Source organism: Cynocephalus volans, chromosome 2 (assembly GCF_027409185.1).
Source record: "Cynocephalus volans isolate mCynVol1 chromosome 2, mCynVol1.pri, whole genome shotgun sequence".
Taxonomy (NCBI): Eukaryota; Metazoa; Chordata; class Mammalia; order Dermoptera; family Cynocephalidae; genus Cynocephalus; species Cynocephalus volans.
In genome coordinates, this window is record NC_084461.1 from 99,307,416 (window position 1) to 99,321,897 (window position 14,482).

At 33.4% G+C, this 14,482-nt stretch overlaps 1 protein-coding gene across 2 annotated transcripts in view; it reads left to right on the forward strand.

The window, feature by feature from the left end:
- Positions 1 to 14,482, forward strand: part of YTHDC2 (YTH N6-methyladenosine RNA binding protein C2) — a 68,839-nt gene that overhangs the window by 13,262 nt on the left and 41,095 nt on the right. For both annotated transcript variants that reach the window (XM_063086153.1, XM_063086154.1), the window contains exons 5-10: positions 3,039 to 3,205; positions 3,951 to 4,053; positions 4,900 to 5,056; positions 10,073 to 10,180; positions 11,368 to 11,516; positions 12,738 to 12,873. In XM_063086153.1, coding sequence (XP_062942223.1) covers positions 3,039 to 3,205; positions 3,951 to 4,053; positions 4,900 to 5,056; positions 10,073 to 10,180; positions 11,368 to 11,516; positions 12,738 to 12,873 — 820 coding nt within the window. The remainder of the gene's footprint in view (positions 1 to 3,038; positions 3,206 to 3,950; positions 4,054 to 4,899; positions 5,057 to 10,072; positions 10,181 to 11,367; positions 11,517 to 12,737; positions 12,874 to 14,482) is intronic.

Here is a 14,482-nt window from a genome sequence, read left to right on the forward strand (position 1 = left end):
CTTTGCTTATGGTATCTTGTTTAGTAGTTTTACATTTTTAGTTAAATCTGTCAATCTTTTTTTAGGGCTTTGGGCCATGCTAAGAAAGGCATTTTCTACCCAAGATTAAAAAACATTTTCCTGTAAATATTTTACTCTAATACTTTTGTATTTCTAGCTTTAAAAATCCATCTCAAATTTATTTTATTGTTTCATGTCAGGTAGATATCTTACTTTTTTCTTCATGTTGATGTCTAGTTCAAATATAACTTTTATTTAATAATTTATCCTTTACCCACTAATTTAAGATTCCCTTTTGGTCAAATACTAAGTTCCTATGTACTTGGGTCTATTTCTGGAATTTTTGTTATGTATCTTTAATCTCATAATCTATTCCTGCATCAGGATCCTGCTTTTTGAAGTTTACAATATGTAATATAATATTCCTCTTCATTATCTTTTACTCTTTTTAGTGGTTGCCCTAGAATTTGCAATAAACATTTACAACTAACCCAAGTCTGCTTTCAAATAACATGAAACCATTTTACAGGTAATATGAGTACCTTAAATAGCAAAATAATTCTAATTTCTCCCTCCTGCCTCTTGTATCATTGCTGTCATTCATACATATAAGCAAACGTGTATATGGATGCACACAAGATATATACATAAATATGCATAATCAAATACATTGTGGCTAGTATTATTTTGAGCAAACTTATCTGTTAGATGAATTAAGAAAAATAAAATTTTTTTTTACCTTCACTTATTCCTTACTTGATGTTCTTCCTTTCTTTATGAAGATCTGAGCCTATATTATTTACTTTCTTTCTGAAGAACTTCTATTTTCAACACATTTCTTTTTCTTTCTTTTTTTTTTTTTTGGTGGCTGGCTGGTATAGAGATTTGAACCCTTGACCTTTGATGTTATAACACCATGCTCTAACCAACTGAGCTAACCAGCCAGCCCCTTTTTAGCATTTCTTGCAAGGCAGGTCTACTGGCAACAAATTTCCTCAATTTTGTTGGTTTGAGAAAATTTTTATTTCTCCTTCACTTATGAAGGATAATTTTGCAAGGTACACAATTCTAATTTGGTGGGTTTTTTCTCTTAGCACTTTATTTCACGCCACTCTTGTTTGCATGGTTTCTGAGAAGTCAGATGTAGTTCTTATCTTGTTCCTCTATAGGTGAGGTGTTTATTCCCTCTGACTTCTTTTTTTTTAATTTAATTTTTTTCTTTATTATTAGCGTATTCATTCTTACAAATCATATTTCTTTTTGCCCTTTACCCGACCTATCACTTCCCAAGTCACCTCCTTCCCTCTCCCCATCTCTAGTATCCTTAGGTTTGTTCTCCCCTTCTGAAATTTCAACATATTGTTGTGGTCTTTTCTTTCTTTCTTTCCTTCATTCCTCCCTCCCTCCCTTCCCTCCTTCCTAGCAGCCAGTTATGAGTAAGAACATGTGGTACTTCTCTCAGGATTTTTTTTTATCTTTGATTTTCTATAGCTTGAAAAGGATATGCCTGTCTTTTCTTTTTAAATATTTCTTGGTAGTTCTTGTGCCTTTATACATCTGGATGAACTAGTCAAGTTAAAAAAAAAAATCCTAGGGGCTAAGACATGTATCAAAGGATGTGCTCTTTCACTCATAGTTAAAGAAATGGAACGCAAAACAAAAATTTTATTTGTTTACTATCAGATTGGCAGAAATTAAAAAAATTGACGATATTCAGTATTTGTATGGATGTTAGAAAATAGCCCTTTTGCTTTATTGGTAGGAGTATAAATTACTTTGGAGGGCAATTTGATAATTTTTCTATATAAATTAAAAATTTATATACTCTTTGACTTAGCATTTTCACTGCTAGTGATTTATAAACATATCTTGCAAAAGTATGCAAAAATAGATGTTCACTGAAGCATTGTTTATAATAGCAAGCAACATCAACAACAAACCTAAAAAACTGGAAATTACTTAAATGTGTAGTCATATTTGTTAAATTGTATTATATCCATAAGATGGAATATTTGGCTGTTAAAAGTGGATTAGATAGATCTGATGTGTGAAGTGAAAACTGCAAATTACGAACGTTAAGTGCGACAGTTACTTTGTGTGAATAAAAAACATGTTTGTATACACAAATATTCCGAATCATGTAAACATTTTTTTTTCTTGAAAGACTTCAAAAGGAACTTAACAGTAGTTACTCTTATGGACAGGACTGTGGGTAGTTCTAGTAGTGGTGGGGTGGGTAAGAATTTTATTTTTTATTTTAAATCTTTTCAATCTGTTTGTGTTTTATTTATAGAGAAGTATATGCCTGAAGTAACTGATGTGAACTGGTCTATTTTCTGTTGTTCTGTCTTCCTGTCCCCACCTTACAAGGAAAGTAACTTTTAAATGACCAGTCACATTTTTGTTCTTTGTTTCTGCTTTCTTCAGGCTTTTTCTGTCTATAAAAATCAATCTCCTCTTCTGAGCTCTCTGGAACACTTATTCAATTTTATGGAATAATGTGTTGCCTGATTCTAGAATTGCAATAAAGCCAAATGAAATCTTTAAAAAAAAAAAGGAGGAAAAGTATCTGCAATCCTGGAAAAGTATAGGCTGTTTTTGTTTTCCTCATTCTTTTCACTACCTAAAAAAATTCCAGTGGAATTTTGATTGTCATTTAATTGACTTTATAGAATAATTTGGGGAGAATTAACATTTTTACAATATTGATTATTCCTGTCCAGGAATATGGTGTATTTCTTCTTATATCTAGGTCTTTTATGTTTTTCAACAGTATTTTATAGTCTTCTTCATGTAAGCCTTAGATATTTCTGGATAAATCTGATTTTAGGTATTTTAGTTTTAATTTATATTGTTAGCATGATCTTTTAAAATTTGTTATTCATTTTTACTAGTTACAGAAAATTTGGTGATTTTATGATTATATTTGGACATGTTCAGAAGTTTTTTTAATTCTAATGGTTTTTCAGGTGATTTACTTAGATATTTCTGGGTATGTAGTCATGTCATCTTTTAGTATTTTGAAACTTTTGTTTCAGATTCCTCAGTTCCTTTTAGATGATTGCTTTAAAAATGGTATCCCCTGCCGTATATTTTGTACTCAACCAAGACGATTAGCAGCTATTGCTGTAGCTGAAAGAGTTGCTGCAGAGAGAAGGGAAAGGATTGGTCAAACAGTTGGTTATCAGATCCGATTAGAAAGCAGGTAAAGACAATCCTCATGTGTCCTATCTTTTATCATGCTTAGAAAAGACTGAATGTTTATGTTTCATTAAAAATAAAGGATTTGTAAGTTGAATAGTTAGAGATCATTTTGCTCCAAGTTGGTCTGTATCAGGATGTTGGAGGCATGACTAAACTTAGTGAGATTTTGAATAAATAAATAGTTTGAAAAAGAGTTTTGACCATAGATACAAATTCTACTTCATAGTTTCATGACCAAGTGCAAGCTATTTCACCTCTTGAGCCTCAGATTTCTTGTCTATAAAATGAGGCTAATAACATCTAGAGCACAGGTTTGATGTGAAGTTTATAATAAGCACCCAATAAATGTTAGTGACTGAATTTATTATCAGTAATAGTAGTACTAGTAAAACCTTGTGGACAAGTAGTACTAGTTCTTTGTTTTCAATAGTGATTCAAAAGTGCTGATTTTATTGGTGGTGTATTTTTTCCCCCAAACAAAAGTATTGAAAGTCTTCTTAATACATCTATTTAGGTTCTTTAACAAAATGCATCAATAATAAAAAGGCTCTTAGTAGTAGTAAATTTGTAAGATTACGAGGCCTAAAATACATGTTTCACATAACTTTGCTAATAAGTCATACATACCAGAACACTATTATATCAGTAATGTTTATTAAGGTATGTACAAGACCAATATTTAATGTGATCATGTATTAATTGCATAAAAGATTTGTAATTTTACACTTATTTTGATTTTTGAAAAGGGTTTCTCCAAAGACACTTCTGACATTTTGCACTAATGGAGTATTGCTTCGTACATTGATGGCAGGAGATAGTACATTGTCAACTGTGACACATGTTATTGTGGTAAGAATATTGCTGAATTTGCCATATATAACTTAGATTGCTTAAAATTTAAGTACATAGTTGTATTTTTAGAATAGGGTAAAATGTGAACCAATTTATTCTTTTTAACAGGCTACTATGATCAAGTTATTTTTTGTCTGTAATTATTAGAAATAAATATTTTGTTTTAAGTAAAGATACAATAAAACCACTAGGTTTTGTGAGGGAAATAAAATAAGTGGTAGATTTTAAAAATATACTTGTCATATATGAAAATGATTCTCCAGAAATGGTGAAAGTTTTCTTTTATTAGTCATCTGATCCCTCCTTTAGTATATATTTCACAGTCAAAGAGATATACTTTATAGTCATTTAACTTCATGGTTAAATGCTAAGTTAACTAGCTGCTGATGAACTAAGTAAATGAATTACTCCCTTATGAAAGAATTAAAAGCTTTTATCCTGTTTGTCAGAAACAAATTAGATTTATAATCTTGTAATAAGCCGCGTGTGGAAACTCACCCAAACCAAAGAACGTACCTAAGCCCTGATGCTAACAGAGACATATTTAAATAGATTTTGTAAATATGAAAAATACATTACAGTGGACTCCACTAATTTAGAATTTCATAGTTTGTGTGGTTTTATATTCTGTGGGAAAAAAAGGGCACTACTTTGTCATCCACAGTAGATTGTTAATGTCTGACTATTTCTGAATTATTCATAATACAAAATTTTCCCTAATTTTGGTTGGCCTTGTCCACATTTAATTTGAATTAGTATGAAACCTTGCAGACCCATTATTTTAAAGTCTTAGTCATCCATAATACTTTAACTGTTCCATGGTTTTATTTCTGTTTACTGCAGGATGAAGTGCATGAAAGGGATCGATTTAGTGATTTTTTACTTACAAAGTTAAGAGATTTGTTGCAAAAGCACCCAACTTTGAAACTAATTCTTTCTAGTGCTGCCTTGGATGTAAATCTCTTTATAAAATATTTTGGAAGTTGCCCAGTGATATATAGTAAGTTAAATGATCAAATTTCTTCTATAATTTTTTTGAAAAAACACTTTTGAGTCTGATTATTCTAATAGGAATTGGGGAATGTTCTGAATTAGAGTGCATCTGGTTCTGTTTCCTCTGAGATAAGCTTCGTAGTTCTTTCTCTCTGTTTTCAACCTCTCTTTTTCCATCTACAGCTCTTTCATATTGTGTAGTAAGCCCAATTCTCTAATCTTAAAAGGAAATATGCTTTATTTTGACACTGTGTTCCTAAATTCTGTCTTATAGCTTCTTCCCTTTATTGGTAAATTTCTTGAAAAAGTAATCTTTACTTCCCATTCACTTCTGAATATGCTGACACTTAACTTTTGTCCTTGTCCTTTAATAAAAACTGATTTTGCCACCAATCTTTAAAAAAAATTATAAATTTCTCTTCAAAAGTTATGTTTACTTTTTGAAATAATACAAAGACATATACAGAAAAAGTTCACAGTTGCCCCTATCCTTTTTGATCTATGTCATATTTTCCTGATATTGGGAATGTTAAAAGTGTTGTATATATCCTTTTTTACCTTGTCCATGCTCATACAAACATATACATACATATAAATATGTAAAACCACATATATATGTTAACCATGTATATATAGTTCACAAAAATTGGTTTTACAAAAATGGGCACATATCTAATACATTATTTGCAGTTTGCTTTGTTCATATGACAGTGCATCATGAACAGTTCTCCAGTTCAGTAACTTTGGATCTAGTTCATTATGTTCTGCAGCTTCTTTAGTATTTCATCGTATGGATGTACTGTGATTTATTTAACCATTCCTTTATTTTTGGACATTCAGGTTGGTTCAAGAGTCCCTCTCACCCCCACTATAAACAATGTTATCATGAACATCCTTGTATGTATATCCTTATATATTGGTGTTCTTATTTCTGGGGATAGATTCCTGAAAGATAAATTGCTGAAGGAGAGTATATCTATTTTTACTTTTAACAGCTTTTGCTATTTTACTTTTCAAAAGGCTGAAATGATTTACATTTCTGAAGCGTAAGGGGCTGTTCACTTGCAAATTCCTACTAGGATTATTTTGACACTGATTTAATTGCCAAGTCTAATAATTAAATTTTAGGCAAAAGTCTCACTTAAATTTTCTTTGGTATTTCTCATGGTTGGCTGTCAGTTTTTTCTGAAATGCCCACGTCCCATAATTTATTTGGCAATATTGCCTCCTGAGTCTCATTCTACATTACAGCCTGCACTTTGTTAGTCTCCTCTGTGGGCTTGCTTCTCTTTTTTTGCGTGGGGCTTAAGTATTGATGTTTTCTAGGATTATTCCCTTGATCCATTTTTTTCTCTTGCCTATTTAATTTTCTTTTTCTTCCTTCCCCTCTCCCCCCTACACCCCCCTACCTTCCCTGTTCTTTCCTGCTGCAACGTACTAGGTTCTGGAAATGTGCAGTTAGTTTCCCTGGAAGCTCTTATTCATGCCTTTGGCTTCTACTCTCTCTTTTATACTAATGACTCCTGAATTTTTATTTTCAATTCATATTGTTCTTCAGAGCTTTGGATTTACATACCTTATAAGCAGCTCACTTCTAATATGCCCCCAGCTGAATACTTCATCTTCTGTACAGAACCTGCTTCTTTTCTAGTACTATTGACCTAATTACCTAAGTCACAAATCTGTAAGTTCTTCTTAACTTCTCATAATATTCTTGGGTGATCAGGCACGTAAGGGCTATATATCTACTAATTGAGAGCTCATTTTGGCACCTTGTGTTTGACATGCCTGAAACCAAACCTCAACTCCCACCAGCCAACCTGTTCCTCTTTTCAGCTTTCCTCGTTACCTCAGAGAATATAATCATCCATCCAGTTTTGCAAGCCAGATATCCCAGAACTATAGTGACACTTTCTTCTTTATCATTCCTTCATATCTAATGTAATGCTGAGTTCTGTGGATTTTACCTCCTGACTGTCTCTAGGATCTGTCTGCTTCTCTTTCCATTTCCACTATCACCAATCTTATTTAAGTTATTATCCTCTTTTATGTGAACTATTGAAATATTTTCTACTGGGTCTGACACTTTAATTCTGCTGTCTTTTAAATCTGTTCTCCACATTGCAGCCAGAGTGGTCTTTTCTGAAGTGGAATTCTGATGATATAGGGCACTGTCCTGAGCTTAAATTTTTTTTTTTATTACAAAGTTTTATTTATTTATTTTATTTTTAATTTTTAAAATTTAATTTTATTTTGTCAATATACAATGTGGTTGATTATTGTGGCCCATTACTGAAACCTCCCTCCCTCCTCCTGTTCCCCCCTTCCTCCCAACAACCTCATATCTGTTTGCTTGTTGTATCAACTTCAAGGAATTGTAATTGTTGTGTCTTCTTCCCCCCCTCCCAGCTTATTTGTGTATTTTTTTTTTATTTTTAGTTCCCACAAATAAGTGAGAGCATGTGATATTTCTCTTTCTGTGCCTGACTTGTTTCACTTGATATAATTCTCTCTAGGTCCATCCATGTTGTTGCAAATGGCAGTATTTCATTCTTTTTTATAGCAGAGTAGTATTCCATGGTGTAGATATACCACGTTTTCCATATCCACTCATCTGATGATGGACATTTGGGCTGGTTCCAGCTCTTAGCTATTGTAAATAGTGCTGCAGTGAACATTGGAGAACAGGTATACCTTCGACTTGATGATTTCCATTCCTCTGGGTATATTCCCAGCAGTGGGATAGCTGGGTCATATGGTAGATCTATCTGCAATTGTTTGAGGAACCTCCATAGCATTTTCCATAGAGGCTGCACCATTCTGCAGTCCCACCAACAGTGTATGAGAGTTCCTTTTTCTCCGCAACCTCGCCAGCATTTATCATTCACAGTCTTTTGGATATTAGCCATCCTAACTGGGGTGAGATGGTATCTCAGTGTGGTTTTGATTTGCATTTCCTGAATCCTGAGTGATGTTGAGCATTTTTTCACGTGTCTGTTGGCCATTTGTATATCTTCCTTTGAGAAATGCCTATTTAGCTCTTTTTCCCATTTTTTAATTGGGCTACTTGTTATTTTGTTGTAAAGTTGTTTGAGTTCCTTATATATTCTGGATATTAATCCTTTGTCAGATGTGTATTTTGCAAATATTTTCTCCCACTCTGTTGGATGTCTTTTAACTCTGTTAATTGTTTCTTTTGCTGCGCAGAAGCTTTTTAGTTTGATATAATCACATTTATTTACTTTTCCTTTGGTTGTCCATGCTTTTGGGGTCGTATTTATGAAGTCTGTGCTCAGTCCTACTTCCTGAAGTGTTTCTCCTATGTTTTCTTTAAGAAGTTTTATTGTTTCAGGGTGTATATTTAATTCTTTAATCCATTTTGCATTGATTTTAGTATATGGTGAAATGTTTGGGTCTAGATTCATTCTCCTGCATATGGATATCCAGTTATCCCAGCTCCATTTGCTGAAGAGGCAGTCTCTTCCCCAGTATATATAGGCTTGGTTCCTTTGTCAAGTTTCAGATGGTTGTAGTTGTGTGGGTTGATTTGTGGATTCTCTATTCTATTCCATTGATCAGTGTGTCTGTTTTTATGTCAGTACCATCCTGTTTTAGTTATTATAGCTTTGTAGTATAGTTTAAAGTCAGGTAGTGTTATGCCTCCAGCTTTATTTTTTTTGCTCAGAATTGCTTTGGCTATACCTGGTCTTTTGCTATTCCATATAAATGTCTGGATAGTTTTTTCCATTTCTGAGGAAAATGTCATTGGAATTTTGTTGGGGATTGCATTGAGTTTGTATATCAGTTTGGGTAGTATGGACATTTTCACAACGTTGGTTCTTCCAATCCAAGAGCATGGGATATCTTTCCATCTTCTTGTGTCCTCTTTAATTTCTGTCAGCAGTGGTTTGCAGTTCTCATTATACAGATTTTTCACATCCTTGGTTAACTAAATTCCTAAGCATTTCTTTCTTTTCTTTTTTTTTCTTTTTTGGTGGCTATTGTAAATGAGCAAGCTTTCTTGATTTCTCTTTCTGCATGTTCACTACCGGAGACTAGAAATGCTATTGATTTTTGTGTGTTGATTTTATATCCTGCAACTTTGCTGAAATCATTTATCAACTCCAAGAGTTTTTTTGTAGAGGCTTTAGGCTGTTCGATATATAGGATCATGTCATCTGCAAACAGGGACAGTTTGACTTCATCTTTTCCAATCTGGATGCCCTTTATTTCCTTCTCTTCTCTGATTGCTCTGGCTAGTGCTTCCAACACTATGCTGAGCTTAAATATTTGAATGACCTTTATCTAGGCTAAAAACCTAAATCCTTAATAAGACTTATTTATTACTCTTGTGTCATCATGAACTACAGTCGCCACACCATTCCCCCCTCCCACCATTTTCCAAGTAGGTTGACCTTGTTTCTTGAAAACATCATCACAGGGACTTTGCTTAGGTTGTTTTTTCATCATTATCTACTCTTTCTGGACAGCTTAGTTATATTGTTTATCCCTTCTCTTGTTCCTCATTTTCTCAGTGAGGATGCTTCTCTTGATGTTGTCAAATCAATTACATACTGTCATAGTGTCTTGTACTTCTTTCTCTTAGGACTTTCTTATAGGACTTTCCACAATTCTGTTTTTACATTTATATTCTGGATTATTGGATTAATATCTTTCTCCCCTCCTAGCTTGCTTCAAGGGAGCAAGATGTAGCTCTGTTTCTGCTTACCATTTGTATTCCTGGGGCCTAGCATGATGCCAGACACATGATAAGTAGATAGTAAACACTGGGAAAAAAAATAGCAAATGAACGGTTGTCTAAAATAAAAAGACAGTTATCTATTATAGACAGTTGTATATAAACCAAAATTATATTTAAAGGATAATATCATGAGGATCACTTGAACAATGGAATTGATTTTGGATGTTACATTCAGGTTCATTAGCTTGGGATTCTAATGTTTTTATGTGAATTGTGTCTAAGATGCAAATTGACAATTTTTTAAAAATGCCTATTATTTAGTACAGGGAAGACCATTTGAAGTAAAAGAAATGTTTCTGGAAGATATTTTAAGAACTACTGGATATACAAACAAAGAAATGTTAAAGTACAAAAAGGAAAAACAGCGAGGTAAGCTTTTTATTAAAGAAATATTAATAGAAATTACTATTGCTAATAACTTTTTGTAGTACTCCAGCTTTATAGATGTACAAGGACACTTGAAAATGTTTTTCTCTTGTGTATATGAGGGTATTTCAAAAAGTTCATGGAAAGATTTTTATTGTCTTTTAATTCTGTTTTTCCACAAATTTTTTGACGTACCCTCATAATTGTGTGACATTATATTAGAATATTGTCGCAAATGTATCTTTGCATTCTGGTTTAGTTCAGAAGTTATAATCTATAGAGAAGAACTGAAAGTGGATGCCAGAGTTGAGGAAGTTGAGTATGTCTGTATCCAAAGATTCAAACACCATTTTAAGGAGGCAGAAGAGTAGCTCATAGGGCCAGAGTGGGAAGTGCACAGGAGGGAGTGAAAAGAGTAGCATGTTAGTAATAACAGGCTTATCTTTGATAAAAATGTCACCCTTTTTGAGTCTTGATATTGTTATGGGATTCTGTCTGTACTTTGAATTTAGCATTATTTGCCTATTAATACATCTCTTATAATGACTTATACTATACCTCAGCCTTTGAATTAGGGTTTAGATTCCTTTTTCTTACTTTTAACTGTATTATTCATCACAGAAGACATGGCTTCAAGCTTTGATTCCTTTGTTTACTCTGTTGACTTTGAACAAATATCTTAACTCTTTCAGATTCTCCACTTGAAAAATATAATTAGCAGTGCCTATTTCACTCAGCAATGCTAAATCACTGATACGTAAATTGTAAAACTTCTATATCTTGAAATATTTGAAGGTGAAAATTGTATATAACTGTTTTATTTCAAACAACTAGCATGGTTGTAGTAGTTCAATAAATGGTTTTCTACAAAGTGCTATATGAATATTATTAGTCATTGATTTAAACAGTATTTACAATATGGCTAAAGATACTCTTCTTTTAAATCTGGACATACTTAGAAGTAAACTTCTTATTAGTAGATGAATAGGTGAAGTTTTTAAGTGGTTTCACATGTCCTTATGGTTCAGCATAACACGTTTTTTTGGATGTTGTTAATATATTTTTAAAAAGTAACTGTAGTATAAGGCCATCTTTTAAGTGATATCAGATTTGCTTAATTTGTTTAAAGAAAGGAATGAATTTCAAAAAGGAAAAAAAATTATCTACTTGCTCTTTGGTAATTAATTTAGAAGAGAAACAACAAACCACACTTACAGAATGGTATTCAGCTCAAGAGAATATTTTCAAGCCTGAATCTCAGAGGCAGAGAACTGTTCCTAATGTGACTGAAGAGTATGACTTATTGGATGATGGCGGTGATGCTGTCTTCAGTCAGTTGGTAAGACTTCCCTGGTTTCACACTGATGTTTTGAGTGAAAATTGTGTAGGTTAAAGAATATTTTGTGAAATTATAATTTTTACTGCATAGTTGAAAGGTAATTCTCTTAGTTTATCTTAGACTACAACAGAACAACTGTCTATTCTTTAGAAAAAGAATTTAACTGTTTTTGAGCATGAGAAGGTATATAATGCAGATGTGCTTGCAGTTTTCTACCGGTGTTAAGGTCCTAATGCATCCACGTGAACTACAGTCAGCCTTTTGTATTTGTGAGCCCCACATCTGTGGATTCAACCAATCACAGATCAAAAGAAAATATTCCAAAGAAAAATGTTGTGTCTGTACTGAACATGTACGGAAACTTTTTTTTTGTCGTTATTCCCTAAGTAATAAAGTGTAGCAACTATTTACATAGCATTTACATTGTATTAGGTATTATAAGTAATCTAGAGATGTTTTAAAGTATATGGGAGGATGTGCATAAGTTATAAGAAGATATATCAGGGACTTGAGAATCCATGGATTTTGGTATCTGCAGGAGATCTTGGAACCAATTACCCATGAATACTGAGGGATAACTGTATACATGAGTTTTTAAAAATACTTTTAATGAATGTTTAAAATTTGTTGGTTAGTACAGGAAAAACCCATTTGGGTCAATGAACAGTATTTTGACTATGTAAATTAGTATTTCTTAAGCCTGGCTACATATTACATTACTTGAGGAGCTTTTAAAGCCCTATGGAACCCCCACCACCAGAGATTTTGATGTACTTACTTTGGGGTGGGACCTGGCTGGCAGCAGTGTTAAGAAGTTCCAGGTGATGCTTCTTTTGTGCAGTTGGGAGAGAGAACCACCCCAGGATATGAGGATACTTCAAAGTTGGTGGATAAATTTAATTAAAAGATGATATGAACCTTTCCATAAACTTTTTGAAGTACCCTCCTTTTTAGCAGCATTCTGTCAGAAGCACAATCAGTTAATATCGTGACTGGATCATAGTCTTTTGTTAACAAGCTCATTCTCAGATTACAGATGAATGTAAGAAGAAGATATAGTATTGTCAGTGATAAATGTTTGTGAAGAAATAAGAAATTTTTATGTCAGAGCCTTTGCTATAATATCACATGGTTAGTAGTCCTTTTGGCCATTGTGGCCATCTTTCATTCTTTGCAAACAAATGTTAAACTAAGTGACTTATAATCTTTGCTTTTTTTTAGACAGAAAAAGATGTGAATTGCCTTGAACCATGGTTAATTAAGGAAATGGATGCTTGTCTTTCTGACATATGGCTACATAAAGACACTGATGCCTTTGCTCAGGTCTTTCACCTTATTTTAACTGAAAATGTTAGTGGTAAGTTTATTTAAAAATTTTTCTTACTTTTGCAGTTATTTATGGTAGAAATGTAGTTTAATTCAAAATGTATGTACTACGGTTTTTGTTCACAACCCATAAATTGTTCTTTTGGATCACTTCAAATGTACAAATCAGGATCTTTTTATTAGTATAGCATAGTAGAATAAGTAACTATTGTGTTAAATCAGGGATTCTTAACCTAGTGTCTCTAGAACAGTTTCATGAGGTCTGTGGATGTGTGATAATTTGCAAAAATGCTTTTATGTATATGTGTTGTGCACATACTATGGTTCACCCCCACCCCTGCAAAAGAATCTTTTAGATTCTGAAACAGATTTATGATTTCAAAAAAAGGAAGAAGAAATGGTTAATAACTTTTGCTCTAGCTTATTTATTTGGTAAATGAAAAATGAGTTATCCTGATTTTGTTAGTTGATTGTAGTGGATTTTGGCAACTAGAGGTGAGTTTCAGAATCTGGTGGGCTTCTAGGCAAAAGGCAGAATGAAAGATCATAGATCAGTCACTACTAGATGAAATATCCTGATTTTGTTTGTTGATTATGGTGAATACTGGCAACTAGAGGTAAGTTTCAGAACCCTGTAGGCTTCTTGGCAAAAGGCAGAATGAAAGATCATAGAAGGTCGGTTGCATTAGTCTGTTTTTGTGTTGTTGTAACAGTATTCCCGAGACAACGGTAATTTGTAAAGAAAAAAGGTTTATTTGGCTCACAATTCTGGGACAGGCATGGGCCTCAGGTTGCTTTTGCTCATGGCAGAAACCAATGGGGCAGCCAGCAGATATAAGCAGATCACATGGTGAGAGGAAGCAAGAGAGAGAGGGAGGGGAGGTGCCAGGATCCTTTAAACAACCAGCTCTCTTGGGAGCTGATAAAGTGAGAAGTCATTCACTACCCACTCCCCAGGTAGGGCATTAATCTATTCATGAGGAATCTACCCCCATGACCCAAACACATTCCAACACTGCCACATTAGGGATCAGACTTCAACATGAGTTTTTTGTGTGGGGGAGCGGCAACATACCCAAACTATATCATTAGTACTGGAAAGGATTTAGATGTCAAGTAGTTTATCCCTTCACCTAAATGAGATTGTTATTATTATGTTTGTTATTGATCACTCCCTTCCTAAAACATTTTTTTCAGTCACCTTCTGATATTACATAGTTGGCTTATTTTCTTCTCATTTTCCTGGCTCTAACTTCTTGGTTTCCTTGGTAGGATCTTTCTCTTTTTTTCTGAACTCTAAATATGAAATGCCTAAATCTTTAAACCTTACTTCTGTTTATACTTACTCCCTAGGTAGATCTTTTCTAGTCATGGCTTTAAGTATCTATTTTAAATGACCCCTAATTTTACATTTCCATTCTTGACCTCCCCCTGACTTCAACACGCCTGATCACTTGATATCTCATTGGATATCCATTAGGTGAATAAAACTGGATATGTTCCAAACAACCTTTGATTTCCTCCCCACCTACCTTCCTCTCAACCTGCTCTTTCTTTAGTGTTTCTTCTTTGAGTAAATGGGCACTAACATATACCTAGTTGGTAAGGCAACAAAGCATACGTAAAGTCATCCTTGACTT